At 37.2% G+C, this 22,800-nt stretch overlaps 2 protein-coding genes across 5 annotated transcripts in view; one reads left to right on the forward strand and one right to left on the reverse strand.

Moving 5' to 3' along the window:
• Window positions 1–371: 371 nt before the first annotated feature.
• On the reverse strand, window positions 372–13,839 carry glb1l2 (galactosidase beta 1 like 2). 4 transcript variants are annotated; one of them, XM_042743553.1, is made up of 20 exons: window positions 13,821–13,839; window positions 11,334–11,432; window positions 9,624–9,790; window positions 9,484–9,552; window positions 8,782–8,877; window positions 8,558–8,666; window positions 8,375–8,467; window positions 8,205–8,286; window positions 6,322–6,386; window positions 5,964–6,048; window positions 5,591–5,728; window positions 4,949–5,029; window positions 4,718–4,824; window positions 4,018–4,163; window positions 3,843–3,915; window positions 3,495–3,573; window positions 3,270–3,357; window positions 2,308–2,416; window positions 2,062–2,178; window positions 372–1,903 (listed from the first exon to the last, which is right to left on the reverse strand). In XM_042743553.1, the coding sequence occupies exons 3-20, from the start codon at window positions 9,785–9,787 to the stop codon at window positions 1,793–1,795; spliced, it is 1,812 nt and encodes a 603-aa protein (XP_042599487.1). In that variant the 5' UTR covers window positions 9,788–9,790; window positions 11,334–11,432; window positions 13,821–13,839; the 3' UTR covers window positions 372–1,792. The 4 variants fall into 4 exon arrangements, with proteins under 4 accessions (XP_042599487.1, XP_042599489.1, XP_042599486.1 ...); XM_042743555.1 differs by lacking the exon at window positions 13,821–13,839 and adding an exon at window positions 12,247–12,344 and having other exon boundaries at window positions 9,490–9,552; XM_042743552.1 differs by lacking the exon at window positions 13,821–13,839 and adding an exon at window positions 12,247–12,344.
• A 2,560-nt stretch (window positions 13,840–16,399) lies between these two features.
• LOC109064831 (sialic acid-binding Ig-like lectin 13) overlaps window positions 16,400–22,800 on the forward strand; it is a 33,779-nt gene continuing 27,378 nt past the window's right edge. Inside the window, exons 1-2 of the mRNA XM_042743374.1 lie at window positions 16,400–17,138; window positions 17,321–17,683. Of these exons, the coding sequence (XP_042599308.1) occupies window positions 17,084–17,138; window positions 17,321–17,683 (418 nt within the window). The 5' untranslated portion in view covers window positions 16,400–17,083. The remainder of the gene's footprint in view (window positions 17,139–17,320; window positions 17,684–22,800) is intronic.

Genomic DNA, 22,800 nt, shown 5'->3' on the forward strand with positions numbered 1-22,800 from the left:
AATCTTCATAGTTTATAGAAACAGACTTACTCATGCTATGTAGTGTAAACTTGTAAAATGTCAGCAAAATGTCCACTTAAGTGAACTTTTACTCAAATTATATTTGATATAAGACTTTTTGAACAACTACTCGGCAGTCAAAATAAGGTTGTTAAACAGATAAGTTAATAATGCGGTATTTTGATTTAAATCTCTTTGCCTCCACGCCAGAAATATAAGATCCGGCACCAGATCCTGTCAGAAAATATCTGTTTTTTACTAGTCAGCAAAGTTGTCTAATATCCAAAACCCGTTAACAGTATTAACAGTCTTCTATCATCCAAGAAGTTGACTGAGCAAAGCCAAAGAAGGGCAGAAGCAGGAGACAGTGATGATAAAAAAGGAGCCGTTTATTGAATAATCTTAGTTTTATATATTTCAATGCTCAGCACAAATCCATCAAGTGTTACTATACCACAAGCAATAGAAAAATTACTGCTTCACAAACATTAAAGCCTTGAAATGGAGTCAATCTTTTTACTTGTGAAGACAAATATCTCATAAAACCACACAACCATAAGACTAAACAACAATGGAAAAAATATTAATATGTATATGTAATATAAATGAATCAATAAAATGGGTATATAAATGGTTAAAATTATTATTAGAAATAATAATATGATTAAATGCAATAATAAATTGTTAAATGATAAATGGTTATCAGTGAAAGAGGAATAAATTAGTAAAAAAAAAAAAGAAAGTAAAACACACCACAAATGAATGTGTGAGATCCTTCATTGCCCCCTCTTGATCATATGAAAACATTTGATTAAATGCAAGCACACTTTCATAATCGTCACCAAAAACATACTTTGAAAAGAACAGGTCTCCTCAGTCATAGCGTGTCCTAGCATCAGTTAGTGGAATGTGTCTCTGACTGTTGTCTTAACAGTTAAGAGTGATATAACAAAGCAAATCAGCACTCTTACGGCAGTGTATTATGTCTAGCATGCTCTTTTATTTTAAAGAATCCTGTTGCATGTAATATAGTTGTGCTTATTTATATGATTCATGATAAGTTAATACAGGTGATACAGGTAGAATTTTATAAGACAAGATAATTATATTTTTTCATGCAATGGTCAGTTTTTTTATTTTTTTTTTTTTTACAGATTATCTTTACTCTGTCTGTAGTTTAAATTTTAGCACTCTGTTTAAAGGCTATGATTTTTTTTCTCCTGAACGGAATCAAATTCTGCCCTTTAAATATAACATTTCATGTGTTATGTGTGTTTATTTTTTGATTTCATCAAAAATATCTTAACTTGTGTTCTGAAGATGGGTTTGGAATGACATGAGGGTGAGTAATTAATGGGCAAATTTTCAATTTGGGTGAACTAACCCTTTAAATTCTGAGGGGTTTTACAGAGGGTTTTTTTTTTGTATATAAGTTAAAAGTATTAAGCTCAAATTGCCTTTTTTTCTGGCTTTTGACAGTATTTTCTGATGCATGGAATTATAGAAAGAGATATCCAAAATCTGGCTTTATCTAGTATTAAGACTACTATTCTGGAAATATTTGCAAATTAGTACATATTTAATCCGATAATGTCTCATGTGCATATACAAACATAGTTCAGAAAACCTGTAATACAAAACAGCTGTCTTTATTTGATACGATTAACCAAATGGGGAAGTCTTTTGCTAAATCTGTACTCTTCACTTGTGATGTCTTGCTTTAAGTAATTTAAGTTCAGATCTGTTTTGATGGATATAAGCCTGAGATTCATTGTAAAGCCGCAGGTGTGTTTCATATGAGGGTGCAAAACAGTTGTGTAGATACGTCGACTGTCTTGCCGTATTCTAGATTTTCAGCAAAATGGACTGTTTCCGCAGCTTTGAGTTCCTCAAAAACAACAATCTAAAAGATCGAAAGGAAGACAAAAGGAAAGGATTTAAAGGAAGACACAGAATTTGTATTGATTAATGCAGAATAAATGGTCTAGAACAGTTTAGACATAAATGACGGCTTTTGTCATACTTCACTACATATTTAGATATTTACATGCAGTCATTTACCTCATTATCTCCACTCCTGAGCCAGGGACCAGGAAGATAGAGGGCTTTCTGAGGACCAACTGACCAGTGGCGTCCAAGATTTTGCCCGTTCACAAAAACCACTCCTTTACTCCAATTCTGCCAACAATACAGAACAGATTCTGTGTCTTCTGTGTTCTAAGGCTACGAGCAAACATGTCAGTCAAGGAAGAAAAGCAAATGTGAGCAAACGGAAATAAAACGCCTAGAAATGTGCTGAATACTCACTGGCAGCTTCAAAAAAGTATCTGTGGGCTGATCCACTACCAGGGATCCTCTGAAAAACGCAGGGTAGGTGGGCTTCGTACCAACAGACGTCCATTTCTGAGACTGCAGTCTAAGAAAAATGAAGAGATTTAAGGAATATGGAGAGTTTGTTTCTTCATCAGAACACATTCGAAGAAATATAGCATTACACACTTCCTCACCATTGGATCCTCTGCAGTGAATGGGTGGCGTCAGAATGAGAGTCAAAACAGCTGATAAAAGCATCATGATAATCCACAAATAACGTATATAATCCACAAACTGTGAGTTTGTAATAAACAAATCCAAAGATTTTTAACTTGAAAATGTTGCTTCCAGCTAAAACCATAATATCGTTTCAGGAGAGAAATATGATTATAAATGATTAAGCACTGTTTACGAGCAAAAACAGTCCAAATCAGTTCTGAAAAAAGATATATTTGGGTGGATTTTGATGTGAGAGGACAACAGAGGATGGACTTTTTCACTGGTGGAAGTCTTATCATGGATTATGGACAGTTTAAAGTTAAAATGCCTTAATGGTGGATTTGTTTCTCACAAACACACAGTTTTTCATTTAACAAGACATTAACTGGTGGACTGGAGTGGTGTGCATGCCTTGTGGATTATTGTGATGTTTTTATCAGCTGTTTGGACTCTTATTCTGATGGCACCCATTCACTGCAGAGCATCCATTGGTGAATAAATGATATAATGCTCATGATGTAAATTATGTCATTTCTCCAAATCTGTTCCAAATGGCGAGGACGAGTAAACTGTATTTTCATTTTTGGGTGAATTATTTTGTTTTGTCCTGTGCTTTTAAAACACCAGTTCTTAACCCCCAGATAAACCAGTTATGCCAGTATCTCCTGCAGCTGAAGTTACCCGAACCAGTATAGCACTATAGATACACAACACAGTGAAAAATACTCCGAATGAACCTGTTAATGAAACTGGTCTTCATATCCAAACAGTGCATGGTGAACTTTTTTAGAGGTACATTGTCCAGAGTTATATCACCAACAAGCCCTGCATGGATCAAAATAAAAATGAATGAGCATGCTGTTATGGTCACTATACTCCTGCTCATATCTATTATTACAGTATAGTGAGATGCAATTAAACCATGACAGTATTTGATCATTTTTACTACACTTTTACTACACCTTTCTGTTGGTTGTCTAGAGCTGGACCATAGTTCACTCGTCCACAGTTCTCAACAAGCAAACTCAAAGTCCTCTCACTCTGTGAACAGAAATTAGGAAAATGCACAATTAAACATAAAATATAATTAGTACAAGATTAGTACAATATTAATCTATTCAGAAAAAGAACGTTGCAAATCAAAGACAGAAAATGTGTTCAAAAACATATTTTTTAATTGTATTATTATCATGCAATAAGTAGTTTTCAAACTACTCAAATCTAGTTTTAGTTTGAGGTTTTTGTTTGGCATGTTTAGTTTAATTACCCTTATGTAAAACCTTAATAAACCAACAATGTATCATACTTACCTTACTTTGAGATATTTTAACTTTCTGTGTTCTGTAGTCTAAAACACCAATGAGTTCTCTGTCGATAAACACTCAAATAAAAAAAGAATTAGAATTCTTTCCTTAAATTAACTGGTTGTTTATTGTCATCAATAGCCTTTATGGAGGCCAGGATTGATCTGGAAAAGGTCTTACTAGAGCTCTGTCACGAACATGGTTCCTTGAGTTGAGATCTCCACCTGAATAAATGTCAGTCTGATAGAGTGTGTATCCATAGGACTGACCATTGTTGTGGTTTGCAGGGAGGCACTCCATGTTGACGGGATCATCAGCTCTGAAAAGCTATTGGATAAATGGTTTTTGGTCATTTTGGGAACATATCTTGCCAAATGTGTTCTCCCTTTCAACATGAAGTAGTATTTGCAAACCCATTATTCTTCCCTAATGTGACATATTTTCTAGTAAAAAAGGATATTTATTGATAAAAGCATGTATACTAGGTCGGTATTGATTATACGGAAGCTGGAATGTGTATGTTTGATGCTAAACAAAAAATGAGGTTTATTCTCACAAGTCAAGCAAACACTGTTGAGCTTGTTTACAATATTTGGTGAGCCCATGTTGATCAATGCTTACATGTGAATAAAAGCCTAATTAATATCTGCTCATCATATAAAGTGATTGTTTCACTTCAGAAGACTTGACTGCTCGATCTATACTTTTACAATGTCTTTATGAACTTTTGAAAGCTTCAAAAATGGTGGTTATGTGTACTTTCGATGGACAGACAAAATGATGAGAGAATTTTTGAACAAAAATCTTCATTTGTGTTCCATTTTTGAGGAAAGAAAAGAAGTGCATAAAAAAAATGTAATAGTGTGATACACTGTTCTTACTGTTTCTGCACATTGAAGACTCTCCCATAGTGAAATATAATGAGTAACTGCCAACGGCTCATATGCTCTTCTGCTCTGCACAGCTGGCGGCTCTGATATCGGCTCATCTGTCACAAATACAGACAGACAGATGTGAAGAGACAAGGACAGAGGTACAGAGAGCTTCAGCTCCATTAATGCATTTTTAAAATATCAGATTCTGTAATCAGGGACAACATTGTAGAAACATACTGCTGTAGGTGCTCAGCAGGCTCCTCAAGAGATGATACTTGGTTGTATAATCACCGCTTTCAGTCAGTGGAGCATCATAATCTAAGAGAGATGAAGAGGGGGCGATGTTTAAGTGCCAAAAGAGTAAAAGCACACATACACTACCGTTAAAAAAATATTTTTTTATTGTTTTTATGCTGCATTTGTTTGATCACAATGAGTAATACTGTGATTATTACTTAAAACAACTTTTTTCTGTTTTAATATATTTTGTAATGCATTCCTCTGATGCAAAGCTGAATTTTCAGCATCATTACTCCAGTCTTCAGTGTCACATGATCCTTCAGAAATCATTCTAAGATGCTGATTTGATGCTCAAGAAACATTTCTGATTATTATCAATGATGAAACATAGCTGCTTATTACTTTGCCGGGATTCTTTGATTAATAGGAAGTTCTAGAACAGCATTTATTTGAAATACAAAACTTTTGTATGTATAAACATAAATCACTTTTAATCAATTTAATGCATCCTTGCTGAATAAAAGAATTAATAAAAAATTAATTAAAAAAAAATTAACTTTTTTGTAGTATTAGTGACTACAAACTTTTGAATGGTAGTATACATTGTCTCAGTGGTCATGAATATTAAAACTACTGAACCGTAGCTGCTCGTCTGTGGTTTGTAGGTTCCCAAGTCAACAGCTCCGTTCATGAATCCAAAGCTGGTTCCTCCATGAAACATGTAGAAATTGATGGAGATGCCACGATCCAGAAGCTCTCGCACTATAGAGATCATTTCTGTCATAACAGAAGAGATCCAGACACAATACATGTCAAAGCAGAGAGAATTTATCAGACATTAGAATACATACTGACAAAAGGAAAAGGATCATGCAAGCCAAATGGATTGTTTTTCATACATTCATACAGGTATATATATAATGGCATTGTGTTATGCAAAAAGTAAGCTTAGATGCAAGATCTGGTCTGTTCATCTGTGTCACTTTGAGGCACGATGAGGCAGATTCTTTACCTGGCGCAGAGAAAACATGATGAGGTTCCCCCCAGACATCAAACCAGCCAGACCAGTATTCCATCACCATCAGCGGCTTCTGTGGCTGGAGCGAAGAAAATGTTCAAATCTGTTTTGTGCTGTCTATATGTTGCAGGCTGCATTTATGTATAGTTTATTATTTCCTTGTTTTAAACCATATTTCTTAATCATACTTCATCTTCAGAAAAGTACAGTATAAGAGCTGCAGGATATATCGCAGATTTAGTAGATATTTGATCTGTTGGCATTTTAACACTGTAGTCATTTAACAAAATAAATTGTTAATTACAATTGTAAATACGGACAAATTTGAAAACATTCTAAAATTTTTACTGACCTGCAATTCTGCTAAATGCTGCACATCACCAAACGTCAGTTTCTGTAGATTCACTGTCTGCAAGACTTTTAAAGGAGATGACAATCAGATATAATCTATGGTAAAAAAGAACTTTACTTTCCTACACTAATGTTCAAAAGTTCGAGATTAGTAATATATATATATTTTTAAATAATGTAATACTTTCTATTTATAAAAAGTGTATCATCTTTTACACAACTGTTTTCAACATTGGCAATAATAAGAAATGTTTCCACATTTGCACTGGCTACCAATAGCTGCTCGCATAAAATTCAAGGCATTGATGTTTGCATACAAAACCACCACTGGCTCTGCACCCCTTTACCTAAATTCATTACTTCAGACTTATGTGCCCTCTAGAAGCTTGCGTTCTGCAAGTGAACATAACTTGATTGTGCCATCCCAAAGAAGCACAAAGTCACTTTTACGGACTTTTACATGAACTGTTCCCTCCTGGTGAAATGACCTGCCCAACTCAATCTGAGCAGCTGAGTCCTTAGCCATCTTCAAGAATCGGCTTAAAACACATCTCTTCCATCTTTATTTGACCCTCTAACTTTTGCACTCACTATTCTAATTCTATTAAAAAAAAAAAAAAAACTAACTACCTTTCTAATCTTTTTGTATTCTATTTTCTTTTCATTTATTATACAATTATAAAAAAGACCTCTAACACTAGCTTGCTCTATTCTTTTTCTATTCTGTTTTCTTTTTATTTATTATATTATTGAAAACCCCTTGCTACGTGTAGTGCGTTTAAGCTAACTGAGACTTGTTATAGCACTTATATATCATTGCTCTTTTGTTGTTTTTGATTGCTTTCATTGTCCTCATTTGTAAGTCGCTTTGGATAAAAGCGTTTGCTAAATGACTAAAATGTAAATGTAATGTAAATGTTTCCTGAGCACCAAATCAGCATAAATTTTTAAAATTTTAAAATTTTAAATATTAACATTTTTGAAGAATTATGTGACTCAAGACTGAAGTAACGGCGGCTAAGAATAAATTACATTGAAAAATATATTAAATGAGAAAACACTAAATTGTAATAATATTTGACAATATTATTGTTTTTACTGTATTTTTGATCAAATAATGCAGCCTTAGCCGGCAGAGGAGACTTTTTTCAAAAACATTTAAAAAAAATCGTTGAATTTTTGAACAGTAGTGTAAACACAATTGAATTATTTCACTTGTGCAAAATGCTTTTGAGTTATCACATTATTAAAGGGATACTCCACCCCAAAATGAAAATCTTTTCTTTAATCACTTACCCCCATGTCGTTTCAAACCCGTAAATGCCCAGTTTGTCTTCGGAACACAATTCCATATGCTGCGTATGCTCTTCTGTATCAGCTGCGCCACAAGGATGCACTGTTTCTATGTGTATTTAGCTTTGATTTGAAAAAAAAAAAAACAGCACATCCTTGTGGTGCGGATGACACAGAAGAGCATACTCAGCATACAGTGATATGGAGAGTCACAGAGGAGACTGCTGACAAAGGAATTATTGAATAAAGTCGTTATTTTTGTTTTCTTCACTTACAAAAAGTGTTCCCGTCGCTTCATATAACCCAGATTACACATGTTTTGGCAGTTTGATTGTTGTTGGGGTATTTTGAAGACATTTTATGGCCCTTGACACTGTTATTTATTTGGCAGTCTATGGGACAGTCACAGGCCTCCCGGTTTTCATCCAAAATATCTTAAATTGTGCTCTGGAGACGAACGGAGCTTTTACAGGTTTGAAACGACATGGGGTTAAGTGATTAATGACAAAATTTTCATACTGGGGTGGAGTATCCCTTTAACTAGCAGTGAGGACACTAAATTTATGAATGGATATATGAATGCTACTGTACCTCCATCTACCCCTCCACACTTCAGCCCGTCATTGTTGTCTGATGTGAGGAGAAGCTCAGAGATTCCCCGGGACAGTAACGCCTGTTGAGTTTGAGAACAAACTCTGTAGGTATAAGAGAATTGGCTCACCATAATGCAGAGTAAATGATGATTTAATTTCATACCATACCTCTTTAATGAATGACATGTATCGCTCATCCTTTGCATATGAACCATATTCATTCTCTACTTGAACAGCAATGATAGGGCCTCCATTCTTATACTGCAGGGAGAGCAGTGGAGACAAATTCAAGACCAAAACCAACCAAATAAACACTCAAACGAAACAAAACAAAAATAACACATATTTGACCTGGAGAGGTGTGATTCTCGGAATGAGTTTATCAAAGTACGAGTTCACAGCACTTGTGAAACCAGAGTAGCTCGTTCTTAATTTCATTTTCTTATCCTGCAGCAGCCAGCTGGTTAAAAAAAGGAAAGAAAAAATATATATATAGTTTTTATTTAAATACGTTTTATTAAAAAGACTAAAGAAAACAAACAAATATATATTTTCATAACAGGTGAGATACTAACCTTGGTAACCCACCCAAATCCCACTCGGCACATATGTACGGCCCGGGACGCAGAATCACCCAAAGACCTAATTCCCCTGCTAGACGAATGTATGCCCTTAAAGCACGCAAAGATTTTGATAAATTAATGAACACATTTGTTAAAATTGTATGTGATATGAAATGTTTATTCTTGAGGCAAACTTCACTTTGGTTCATACAGAAGTCATACACTGAAAACAGTAATATTTTGAAATATTACTTTAAAATAACTTTTTTCTTGATCATGTGACACTGAAGACAGCTTTGTTATCAAATCACATATTGTAAAAAAATATATATTCTTTTAAAATTGTAATAATATTTCACAATACTACTGTTTTACTGTATTTTGACCAAATAAATGCATCCTTGGTGAGCATAGAAGACTTCTTTTAAAACATAAAAAAAAGAGAAAAAAAAATTATTATTTCAAACGTTTGACTGTTAGTGTGATTGTGCGGTTTTTACAAGTCATATATGAAAACTAATATATCACAGACTGATTTGGTACAGTAATCACCCAGAACACAGGCAACCTCTAGCATCTCTTAGATGCATTTTCCTACTAATATTTTCCTCCGCACATGTACAACTCTTCTTCTTATAGTATAGTTAAGATCTCATTAATAAGATATCATTAATAAATTTCATATAAATAAATAAACAAACCAACATCACTTACTCCAGATCCAGCTCCTCCTGAAAAAGATAAACTCCTCTTTCTGGTTCATGAAGATTCCACGGCACGTACCTGACAGACAAAACATGACGAATATGACTCTGAGATTTGAGGGGAAAAGAAAAAATCTGTCATGGTCTTACGTGGTGAGAGTATTGAGACCACAGGCCTTGAGTTTGAGCAGCCGGTCTCTCCAGTATGCCCTGGGGACCCGAAAGTAATGGATGGAGCCTCCAAGGATCCGAAACGGGGCTCCATCTAAAGTGAAGTGGGTTGAGTCTGCCCTCAGTCCCTGTCTCGCTGACATTCTCTGAAAGAATCACACTATTAAAAAATGACAGAATATCTGATATAAAATGTTGTAATTATGCTCACACTTGGATTGAATCTGTTCAGTGAGAATTATTGAAATATAGCTAAAAAGAAGTGTGCTCAATTGTAGTGAATGTGCACTTAATAAACATGCAAACAATATGATATTAGTCAAATAAAAGGCAGTTTAAGTGTATAAAGAGAGCACACATTTATAACTATATTTAACACACTTAAGTAGGCCTACACCCTTTTAAAAAGTGCACTTTGTATTGACATCAAATTAAAGTGTCCCATTATGGATTTTTGAAAAGTATCTTTCATGCAGTGTGTAACAGCTCTGATTGAATGAAAACATCATGCAAAGTTTTAAATCTGAAAGTGCACTGTGTATAAACTTATTGTTTCTCAAAAAAAAAGAGTCAAGTCTGAATCATTAAAATTAGTAATTTTTTAAATGACTCCCGAGCCGTTTCTTGTTGAAGTCAACATGAAACATTAGCATATTGCCCACCCACTTGTTGGTCATTTTGCATTGGTCTGAATGAAAATGCAAATTCATTCTTTGCCACTAGATGCCCTTTTGGAGCGGTAAAAATAGCGGTTTCCCCGGTAACGCTGTACACAAAGCAGCACTGCGCTCACAAACGCTGCTTTACAGGCATGATGAAATGAAAATAGACCAATTGGACCACGCGTCACGCAAAGGAGGAGTTTGGAAAAATTAATGGTTGAGCGAAACGTTTAGGAGTCCTTGAGCAAGTAAAGTGAAAATAAATGTATATTATATGCATGCATGTCAACCTGTTGTTGGGTACTCCCAAAACCAAAATATGAACCTTTCATTACCCTTAATAGGGGTACTTTAAACATTTATTTTAAAAAACACTTTTAACCTCATGTTTAATAATCTTTTATAAAACTTTGAAGTACACTTATTTTGATGTGTTACCTAACATAGCAAAGCACACGTAAAGTACTTAATTTTAATTTTAACAGTAGTGTTACATTTATTTTAAATGTGCAATGTTTTAAACATGTGTAATCACAAATGTATTTTAAAACATGAAATACAAGTTTCAGTATGAATGCATATATTTTAGTTACCATGAATATTTGTCAGTACATTTGCCACTTTAACCACATTTAAAAGACAACAGAATTATGAAATTACAAATATGTTTTTAAATGAGTCAGAAAGCACTACAATATCAATAAACTGCATTTAATTTAAACTTACACTATAATGCATTTCTATTTAAATGTAAATAACAATAATTAAATGTCCAAAAGCATTACATTCAGTTTACATTTAAGTACATTCTTTTAAAGTATATTATTTCTTCTATTATAACAAGTACTTTTTAAAATTATGCTAAAGTGTACTTCTTTTTCACAAGGGTTAGCAATAGAAGTAAACTTGTTAGAACACTGAACAAATTGAATCTAATGTATCAAATGGGTCTGATTCAAAATAACATACACTACACATAAAAACCAAGATGTAAAAATGATATATTAGCCGTATAACTGAGTCTTACCTACAACACTGGCAGCTGTTCAGAGAGGAGCACTAATCGAAGCTGTGCCAGTGTACCAGCTGGATCAAAGGGAATCAATGAAGCAAAGTCCCGAATACACTGATACAAAGAGAACAAGGCAGGCTTTGTTTTGAGGAGCAAACAAACATATAGAAAGCTGTTGTTGTGGTTTGGGGTGGAGGACTAAATATAAGCATACTTCTAGCATGTAGGCTATCTTATTATCCATGTGATTCTGAATTTATTTTATTTTATTATTTTATTGAATATATGTTGTTGCTTTTTGGCGTTATTTAATTATTTTAATCTAGTCTTTAAGGAAAAATGGCTTTTGCTACATTGACCACATACTGCCACCACGTGGTGTAAACCATTCCATACAAAAACACCATTCAGCGTTCACACTTCCAGTTCTTTAAATGCAACAACAACAACAAAAACTTGTTTGCCTAAAAAGCATCATTCCCTTATTTTGACAAAAGCAACATCACGACAAATAACCATCACGCAAATTCGACTTTTTGTAAGCACAACCAGAACGTCACCACTGTAAATCATTTACAACTTCTGCCTGTTCTTCTGCAGGCTTCTTGACACAGAAACTGTTTCGATTCGTCTTAATTTGCTCATGTGGATAGAACAAACTCAAAAAAGAAAATAAGAGTCACAAGGAAGGCACGTCCACTTATACATTCATATATATATTATCATAAAAATAGTAAAAAGTCCATAGCATGGGCACTCCGTGTATCGACCACCCTTGAATTGTCTCGACGAGCTTTCCTCGATGTGTTGACGTTAAGTTACTTTTAAAACAGGACGGGACATAATGAAAGGCTCAACCCTTTTTTAATAACCAATAACCTTTACATCTTACTTTTTATTTTCTGCACCGTAAAAATAAATCACTCACATTAGGCTTCCTTATTTTAGTCAGCTGCTCAGCGCTGGTTCCAGCTCCCGGTCTGTTGTTGAGCGACATCTACAGCCGAGACATGAAGATTACAACCTAGCTACATAGATGTGTTGTTCTTATATTTTTAGTATATTATAAAAGTTTTTTTATTTATTTATTTCAATTATTAAGTTGAAAATTTTATATTTTTTTATTTTATTAATCACAGACTGATATATTTCAAATGTTTTTTTTTTTTAAGTTTGATGATTATTACTGACAACTAAGGAAAATCCCAAATTCAGTAACTCAGAAAATTAGAATATTGTGAAAAGGTTCAATATTGAAGACACGTGGTGCCACACTCTAATCAGCTAATTAACTCAAAACACCTGCAAAGTCCTTTAAATGGTCTCTCAGTCTAGTTCTGTAGGCTACACAATCATGGGGAAGACTGCTGACTTGACAGTTGTCCAAAAGACAACCATTGACACCTTGCACACGGAGGGCAAGACACAAAAGGTCATTGCAAAAGAGGCTGGCTGTTCACAAAGCTCTGTGTCCAAGCACATTAATAGAGAGGCGAAGGGAAGAAAAAGATGTGGTAAAAAAAAGTGTACAAGCAGTAGGGATAACTGCACCCTGGAGAGGATTGTGAAACAAAACCCATTCAAAAATGTGGGGGAGATTCACAAAGAGTGGACTGCAGCTGGAGTCAGTGCTTCAAGAACCACTACGCACAGACGTATGCAAGACATGGGTTTCAGCTGTAACATTCCTTGTGTCAAGCCACTCTTGAACAACAGACAGCGTCATAAGCGTCTCGCCTGGGCTAAAGACAAAAAGTACTGGACTGCTGCTGAGTGGTCCAAAGTTATGTTGTCTGATGAAAGTAAATTTTGCATTTCCTTTGGATATCAGTGTCCCAGAGTCTGGAGGAAGAGAGGAGAGGCACACAATCCACGTTGCTTGAGGTCCAGTGTAAAGTTTCCACAGTCAGTGATGGTTTGGGGTGCCATGTCATCTGCTGGTGTTGGTCCACTGTGTTTTCTGAGCTCCAAGGTCAACGCAGCCGTATACCAGGAAGTTTAAGAGCACTTCGTGCTTCCTGCTGCTGACCAACTTTATGGAGATGCAGATTTCATTTTCCAACAGCACTTGGCACCTGCACACAGTGCCAAAGCTACCAGTACCTGGTTTAAGGACCATGGTATCCCTGTTCTTAATTGTATCATGTATTGTTACAGTCACTGAAGGCAACTCATCCTCATTGTCATCACATGGAAGAGCCTCTCTGCACTCTTCCTGTTGCCCTTTCCGTTAAATACTGCTGTATTCATTTTCTGAAAAGAATAATTTTCTTATTCATAGATCAGTACAGCTATACTACAATAAACACTTCAAAAAATAAATAACTGCAATCATATTATTGATGTTACTATCTATAACTGGATAGCATTTACCAGACCAGATCTATTAACATCATCAGAGACATTAGTCACCCCCAGCACAGCCTTTTCACACTCCCACCTTCAGGCAAACGGTACAGGAGTTTTAAAGCTAGAACATCAAGACTTAGAGACAGCTTTTACCCTCAGGCCATCAGGCTTGTAAATGGCTGTCATCCATTGCCTCGTCCCCCAAAACAGTAGAATGGACTTTGAGTATAATACACACAAGATAGTCTGTCCACAACCTACCTCATTTGGACTTTGTACAAGCATATTTGTCTGTTTACATCACACTGGTCACTTTATACAATACTATAACATTTTACATGCAGGTATATACTTGATGTATATATGGTCATTTATGGTATGGTCATCATACCTTAAAATTATTGGTTATTTCTATGTATACATTACATATACCTTAGTATATATACATATCTATACATGCAGGATTTATTGCACTCACACTTATTTATGTACAGTACATGAACTAGCACTTGTAACTTTATAATATGTCTTTGTGGTTACTCGTATGTCTCTGGCTGATAGAGGATTCACAGAGTAAGAATTTCATTGTATAGTGTAACTGTGTTTCCTGTACATATGACAATAAACTCTTGATTGATTGATTGATTGATTGATTGAACGGCACATTATTGACTACCGTAAGGCTGGCCCCGTTAATTACCATATTACAATATATTGTTTATTTACTTTTTATTTTTTTCAGAATAACAAGGAAATAGAAATTAATTGTTGCCATATGGCAACATTACCATAGAGGGTTAAAGGTTTTTACAAAACTGAGACTTTTTAAAATACACATTACAATAAAAGGTGTGTATTTTTTTTTGGGGGGGGGGGGGTGATTACAAATATGATATTGTATGTGTTCATGTCTTTTCTTCTTATTCTTCTTTTATTTTTTAACAGTTGCATTATTTTAGAACTAGTACAGGCTATAGCTGGGCCTACATCAAGGACAACAGCAGATATAAGCCACAGGCTTGTTTATTTTATCGTCAACCGTTTTTTGAATTATATGTATTTTTGTGTGTTTTTTGTACAGTGTTTTAAACTTGTCAAGTAGCCTAATTTCAAATCAAAATCAAATTGTGTCACTGTATCGGTGACTTTGAGCGAGAGAGTGCGCGCGATGGTCACAGAATTCTAGAATCTGATTGGTTGACATAATTAAATTCCATAACAAGATGAAGTAAATATGATGCTACTGTGAAGCACAGTAACACTTGAACTGCTCGCTGCGCCTGAGTGTGTTGCAGATACACTTTTAAAAATAAAGGTGCTTCAAAAGGTTCTTCGTAGCGATGCCATAGAACAGAGGTGCCCGAACTCGGTCCTGAAGGGCCGGTGTCCTGCAGCGTTTAGCTCCAACTTGCCTCAACAAACCTGCCAGAAAGTTTCTAGTATACCTAGTAAGAGCTTGATTAGCTGGTTCAGGTGTGTCTAATTGGGGTTGGATCTAAACTCTGCAGGACACCGGCCCTCATTTTTGGCTCCACAAAGAACCATTCAGTCAAACGTTCTTTAAAGAACCATCTCTTTCTTAGCTTTTTATAATCTGAAGAACCTTCTTTCGCCACAAAGAACCTTCTGCGAGACAGAAAGGTTCTTTAGATGTTAAAGGTTCTTAATGGAACCATTTAGACAAAAAGGTTCTTCTATGGCATTGTGAAACACCTTTATTTTTAAGAGTGTAAGTTCATTAGAAAGTAAATGATACAGGTATTAACAGAGATATAAGAGAGTTGATATTTGTTAATATTTGATCAATCCATTGTAATTCGTTGCAATCCATTGTGAAGATGACATTACTAAGCAAAGTTTTTGCTAGCTTTTTGTCCACCTGAAAGGCATTTACAAGAAAGAATAAGAAGAGAGAGAATCCAAAAACTCCATCACCTTCAGCTGTACAGGATGCTTGGATGGAGTCATGTAACAGGCAGGTCATCCCTCCAGAAAATTAAAGTCTGGAAGAGCCTATAAGTGAAAGGGACAGAGAATACAAGAAAACTGACCTTCCAGAGCATGAAGAAGAAAACGAAAGTGCAGTGAAAACAGAGGATGTCTGCCAATGAACTCTCTCTGAAAGGCCGTCTCAAACTCAGCAGATACAGAAAGGACATCTAGTGGACAGTGTTCAAATGTATCTGATTATCCCGGGGAGCAGTTGGGGGTTTGGTTTCTTGCTCAAGGGCACCTCAGTCGTGGTATTGCCAGCCCAAGACTCGAACCCACAACCTTAGAGTTAGGAGTCAAACTCTCTAACCACTAGGCCACAACTTTATACAGTGAGTGCCATTTTAATTACTGTATATCCCTCGCAGCCTCATTTTGTCCATGTAAAATTCAATATCCGTCTAACCTGACTAAGGTTATTGCACCATTGTTGTCAATATTAGTTAAACTTTTAATGAAAAATGTCACTGTGATGGCCAAGGGTATAATTCCATAGATATAATCAGAGAGTGTAGCCCAATAGCCCAAACACCAAAGTATGCCCATAGAAAAAAATAACAACAATTAAAATCAAATAAAGTATCTAAAAATAAAACATATATAATGGTAATATGCGGTAAAACTTTAAAGAAGTTTTTATGGTCTATGGCACATGAAATCTTTAATCTCACTTCTTTTTGCATAAAACATTTAAGTCTGTCATATCACACTCAGTAAACTGTGAATGTGTGGTAAAATGTTTAGTGGTAGCTATAAGAGAAACTGCAGTTTGTGTACTGTCTATTGTTTTTGTCTGTTTTCAATTTCATTTGCTCAGCATGTTAAAAGTTGTTTCCTGTGATACCAACAAATGAAAGGCTGCTCACTTTGGTCTAATTTGCTGTTCAGTCTCATGGACAGCTTTAAAAGGATGTCACTCTCAAAAATAAAAAAATCTGTTTAATTTATCAATTATATGTTTAATTCATTTATTAGGTGATGACCTCTGTGTCATTCCAAACCCATATGACTTTTTTTTTCTTTTTGTGCAATGCAAAAGGAGATGAGTGCTGTTCTTTTGCAACATTTAATCTAATCTCAATCTGACATAGACTTCAACTTGTTTAATTTCTTCATTAAATTTTCTGTTGCTGTTAAAATGAGCTGTATTGGTTGTAATGGGCAGATGTTATACTGCAGTTTCCGGTGAGACACTGTGACTCCACCACAACTGAAACAACAGGTCACTCTTATCTGGGCTGCTGTTTAGTCTCATGAAAAACTACTAGAGGTAAACTATTACATTTATTTTGAATTAGAAATTATTTAATTGTAAATTGGTATAACTGTCAAGACAGACAGCAAATGATTATATTATATATAATGTTTAATTATGATTATCGTGTACATTTAAACTTGATTTCTAAAAACACAGCTCGCCTCAGATGACTCTCAGAATGTTTGTTGCAGATCTTCTTGTATTCAGCTCTATTCTATCAGGTTGGTATTTAAAAAAAAAAAATTCTTCTTGTTTGCATATCAAAGTTTGACAATCAGAAAGTTAATTTTATATATTCATTTTACACACACACACATATATATATATATTGTGTGTGTGTGTGTGTGTGTGTGTTATATTTTTTATATTTTTTAAGTCTAATTATAGCACATTTGTATTGCAGCTGCTTGGTGTCAGTCAGTTCTGAAAGTATCGGTCCCCAAAACCCTGATCAGCACCAGCGGCTCTTGCCTTCTGATTCCCTGCCTATTCAACATTTCAAAGGAGAAAGAAAACATTCCTGACAGTTCACCAGTAGTAACATGGAGACGAGGATCTCTGTGGAAACTCTATGATACAGATGATTTCACCAACACTCACCATCAGATGGAACCTGTGATGGAAGTGGTGGGTGACCTAGGAAAGAAGAACTGCACTTCTGTCATGAGAAACCTCAGCAGCAAGCATTCAGATCGTTACTACTTCAGGATTGAAACTAAGACCTTCACTATGATTGACACAAAAGCTGTGTATATAAATGTGTCAGGTAAGGTAGTGCAAATGTTTCGATTATAAACCAAGACATTACCAGCACCAAGTGTTTTCAGCGGCCTCAAACCTTTGAAAATAAGAAGTAGTTCTACAAAAAAATCAATCAAGTTAGAGTTTTTTTTGTTTGTTTGTTTTTTACAGTCGCTGGGACCAATTTCTCAATATTAACTCACTCTTTCAAAACATGTCCCACAGTTCTCCTAAACAACTTTTAGCTCAGCAGTTAGTTTCACATTCAGAATGCACTAAAACTACCAAAAAGTCATTCTTCTTTAACACTAGCTAATCTGTCAGCTAGCAAGCACACTTTATCACTCATTAAACAACACTAACAAGAAGTAGCACTGAACAATCTTCTGTAAAAAAATTTAACAAAATAAGAATGATAGCTCTTTACACTTCAGAATTCACTTCAGTATATGTTACATGGTCCATGTTTACATTACAGTACAAAATTATTCCCATTTTATACAGATATCAGAATCAGAATCACGTTTATTGCCAAGTACTGTATGTATACATGTACGAGGAATTTGTCTTGGTAAAGTGGTGCTTGACAAAAACAATAGAAAAACAAGAATAAATAATAGAACAATGAGATAAACAATTTTAAAATAAGACAAATAAAAGCTATACAATAAGAGCAAGAAAAAATATAACATACAAAATAAACATTTGTGCAGAATATGTAAAGTGGGGAAGTGCAAATGTTTACAGTTGAAAGTTAAATTCTACATTTCTGAACATGGTGCAAGATGTGCAGCGAGGTGCCAGCGCAAAAGCTTACAGTCTGAGATGTGAGAATATAGCAGCCTGAGTTGTGTGTGCTAATGTAACACGTGTGAAACAACACATGTGTGTGTATGGTGTTTATTTTTTCTTATTTTATTTTTTAATGTGAAGTGTAATGTCCATGGGTCCTGGTCCTGATGGACTGCAGTCTTCTGCCAGATGGGAGTGCTTCAAAAAGTTTGTGTCCAGGGTTAGAAGTGTCAGCCACAATCTTAACCACCTGCTCCTGGGTCCTGGAAGTGTACAGGGATGACAGGGTGCATCCAATTACCTTCTCAGCAGAGCAGATGACACGATGCAGTTGTCCTTTGTCCTTTGCAGTGACAGCAGCATACCAGATGAAGATGTAGGTGGTGAGAATGGACTTGATGGAAGTGTAGAAGTGAACCATCATTGTCTTTGGCAGGTTAAACTTCTTCAGGGGGCAGGTGGGGCTGGGTTCTGAAGTCAATCACCATCCGAGATGGTGGCGCGGTTGGTCACAGCGGCTACTCCGGGTCCCAAAAATGGTGTTTTTATGTCTTTTAGTCTCATTTCCTCTTCTTCAAACAGTTTCACCTTATCGCAAAATCACCAGATAACCACGCGGAAACACATCTATTATCGATAGAGCCTTTTGGAAATCGGCAGTGTGTACAAACAACAGCTTTCGCTATTGACCACTGAGAAGCTAAGAGGCCTCTGTCTGCTGCTGAAGCCGAACCCGAGACCATGGCCTCGCCTACTGACGCTACCCGCACAAAACGGTGACGCCGGCTGTGTGAGAGGGGACAGAAGCATGGCAAGCATGGAGGCACATGAGCTAGGCTAAGGGCTAACCCGACTAGACGAGCGTTTCCATCACTCATGCTCTCAAACATTCGCTCTCTGGAAAATAATCTGGACTTAATTCAACTCAGGTCAGTCAGTCTACACAGCATGAGACAAGGGATTGTTGTGTGCTTGTTTTCACTGAAACATGGCTAAACAACAACATCTCGGACTCCGCTATTCAGCTGCACGGACTTGCCTGCTGCTGAGCGGACAGAGATACAGCACTGTCTGGTAAGGCTCGCGGGGGTGGCTTGTGTGTGTATGTCAACAAAGAGTGGTGTATCAATGCTGTGGTACTGACAAAACACTGTTTATTGCTGGTGTAGTTTATGTTTGTGAAGTGTCAACTGTTCTATCTACGTACAAGGCTGTACCCCGCCCCAACCTAGGGTACTCGGATCACATCTCTGTTATGCTAATTCCAGCATACAGACCACTTCTGAAACTCCCCAAACCAGTTCAAAAGCTCATTACAGTTCGGCCAGATGATGCTACCTCAACACTACTGGACTGCTTTCAGTGCACAGACTGGAACATGTTTAAAAACCTCACAGACCTGCAGGAGTACACTGAAACTGTGAGTGCTTATATCAAAAAGAGCATTGATGATGTGACAGTCACCAAGACCATCACCACACGAGACCTGCAGGAGTACACTGAAACTGTGAGTGCTTATATAAAACTATAGACCAGAGATGAAGCATTCAGATCAGGAGATAAAGCAGCCATCAAAACAGCAAGAGCCAATTTGTCCTGTGGCATTAAAAATCCAAAATGGTCATATGCTCAAAAAATCAACAACCACTTCACAGACAGCAGAGACACATGGAGCCTGTGGTAAGCCATTCACACCATCACTGACTACAAGCCCCCGCCACAGGCCTGTGATAATGACACATCCCTCCCGGATGCACTCAACCACTTTTATTCACGGTATGAAATGCAGAATGACACACCTGCACAGAAACTGCCTATACTTCCCAATGACCAGGTGCTCTGTCTGTCTCCAGCCGATGTAAGGAAGACCCTATCTAGGATTAACCCACGCAAGGCTGCAGGTCCTGACGACATACCTGGCTGTGTACTGTGAGATTGTGCTGAACAGCTGACAGATGTCCTAACAGATATCTTCAACACCTCACTGAGCTAGGCAGTCATTCCCACATGTCTCAAATCCACAACAATCATACCGGTACCAAAGAATTCATCTGTGTCCTGTCTAAACGACTACCGTCCCATAGCACTGACTCCAGTCATGATGAAGTGCTTTAAGAGGTAAGACATGCACAACATCAAAACCAGCGTCCTCAACACACTCGATCCACTCCAGTTTGCATACCATCCAAACTGCTCTACAGACGATGCAATTTCCTCCGCCCTACACCTGACCTAGAAAATCAAGACTACTATAGCCGCGTTTCCACTGTCGGGCCAAAAGCGGGTGTGCTAGTGCGTGCCATGGCCAGTCGCGTTTCCACTGCTACTTCCGGGGCTTGATCGTGCCTCATCGGTGCTTCCTCGGGGCCAATGGCCTGGGTTTTTTGGCCCGACGAAAACCTTGGGCCAAAGTGGGCCAGCGGGGGCTAGAGGAGTGGTTATGAACAAAGGCGGAGTTTCTTTGCATCTGGAGAGTGTCAGTGCCGTGGATCATTTCAGAAAGCTAACATAACACCAGAATTAAACACTTTTTAAAATAAGTTGAGCTCAAAACTCACTCTTAGTCAGCAGCAAGTGTTTGAAATACCTTGATCCGATGTGGATTATAATCACCATATAAGAAATGTTTATAAGCGATGCAAAAGACTATGCATGCTAGGCATTAACATTACCACAGTAAACAGTAAACATGGTAAATATGACCGCTGGAGAAATCAGACGTCAGCTTCTTATTCTGTATCACAATCATGTATTTATTTAGTAACATATTTTACCTGTCAAAAGTCTCGTTTCGAGAGTTTAGCTCCATGTAGCCATGTTTTGTTCGGGAGCTTTTATAAAAATATAGAAATTATCAATTCTTTCTAAATGTGATGTATATAGGCTATTGTGACTTCAAATAAACAGAAACAGACTCGACTCGAGCAGACTATGTTCATAACGCTTTATTTCTGTGTGACTAATTTTCAATCCTAATAAATTAATTCATAATGATCAATGTATCACTTATTATAGTAAAACATCAAAGCTTTTGGATTTAAATATTTAACAAAGCATGCAAACAAATGGCCGCTTTTATCGGGTTCGTTTTGTGATTGCGCTAGTTCCAGTGTATTTTTTTTAATTAGTTTTCTGATAACTTCTCTTTGTTGGTGAAATGATGAGGTTGCATGACGTTGTTCCTGAAAGGCGTGTAAAGGGCAGGTTTAAGTGAAGCTTAGTAGAGCTTCTGGCCCAACGGTGGAAACGCAGCACTATTTTGACCTCGGTGCAGGTTACTGGGTATTAGCCCCGCCCGGCCCGTTTTAAGCCCTGGCTTGCACTGGCCCGACAGTAGAAAAGCAGCTCCCCGCCCGGCCCGTTTTAAGCCCTGGCTTGCACTGGCCCGACCAATAATACCAAAACAGCTCATTAATAACCTAAACCTGCTGCGCTTTAACAATTCCCTCTGTAATTGGATCCTGGACTTTCTAACTTTTCTGAGGACCTCAGTCAGTCCATGTCGGCCACAACACCTCAAGCACTACCACACTGAGCACAGGTGCCCCACAAGGTTGTGTGCTCAGCCCACTGCTCTTCACGCTGCTGGCCCATGACTGCACTGCCAAGTTCTGCTCCAACCATATCATCAAGTTCGCGGATGACACAACGATGGTAGGTCTCATAAGCAACAGTGATGAAACGCACTACAGAGAGGAAGTGGCAAAGCTGGCTGAATGGTGTGGCACTAACAACCTGTCCCTCAATGTGATAGACTTCAGGAGAAACTCCACTGACCACCCTCCAATGACTGTCGACTACTCGACTGTGGAGAGAGTCAGCAGAACTAAATTCCTGGGGGTGCACATAACAGAGGATCTCACCTGGACCACCATGTCACTCTCCAAGAAGGCACAACAGCGGTAACAGCCTGTCCCTCAATGTTGAGAAGACAAAGGAGGTTGTGATGTACTCACCTAATTCTACAGGGGAACCATTGAGAGAGTGCTGACCAGCTGCATCACTGTCTGGAACCGGAACTATAGTGCAGCAGACCACAAGACCCTCCAGCGGACAGCTGAAAAGATCATCGGTGCCCCTCCCCTCCATTCTGGAAATTTTCCTCACATGATGCTCCAGCAAAGCCAACAGTATCGTGAAGGACACCACCCATCCCTGCAACACTACTCATTGTGAAGGACCCCTACTCTCTTGGTACCGGAGCATTAGAGCCAGCTCCGCCAGACTGCTCAACAGCTTTTTCCCCCAGGCTGTGAGAGCCCTGAACTCAAATCACCCCACCCTCCTCTGAAACCCCACACAAACCCCCTACCTCCTGAATGGACATGGACCATCTCACCCCCTTCACCC

This window comes from Cyprinus carpio, chromosome B18 (assembly GCF_018340385.1).
Source record: "Cyprinus carpio isolate SPL01 chromosome B18, ASM1834038v1, whole genome shotgun sequence".
In the NCBI taxonomy this organism is placed as follows: Eukaryota; Metazoa; Chordata; class Actinopteri; order Cypriniformes; family Cyprinidae; genus Cyprinus; species Cyprinus carpio.

Coding starts and splice junctions, on each gene's coding strand:
- glb1l2 (XM_042743553.1), bottom strand. CDS start 9,787: ATGTCAGCGAGACAGGGACTGAGGGCAGACTCAACCCACTTCACTTTA. Junction 8,468..8,557: donor CGAGAATCACACCTCTCCAG/GTCAAATATGTG, acceptor CTCTCCCTGCAG/TATAAGAATGGAGGCCCTAT. Junction 6,049..6,321: donor AGCATTTAGCAGAATTGCAG/GTCAGTAAAAAT, acceptor TCTTCGCTCCAG/CCACAGAAGCCGCTGATGGT.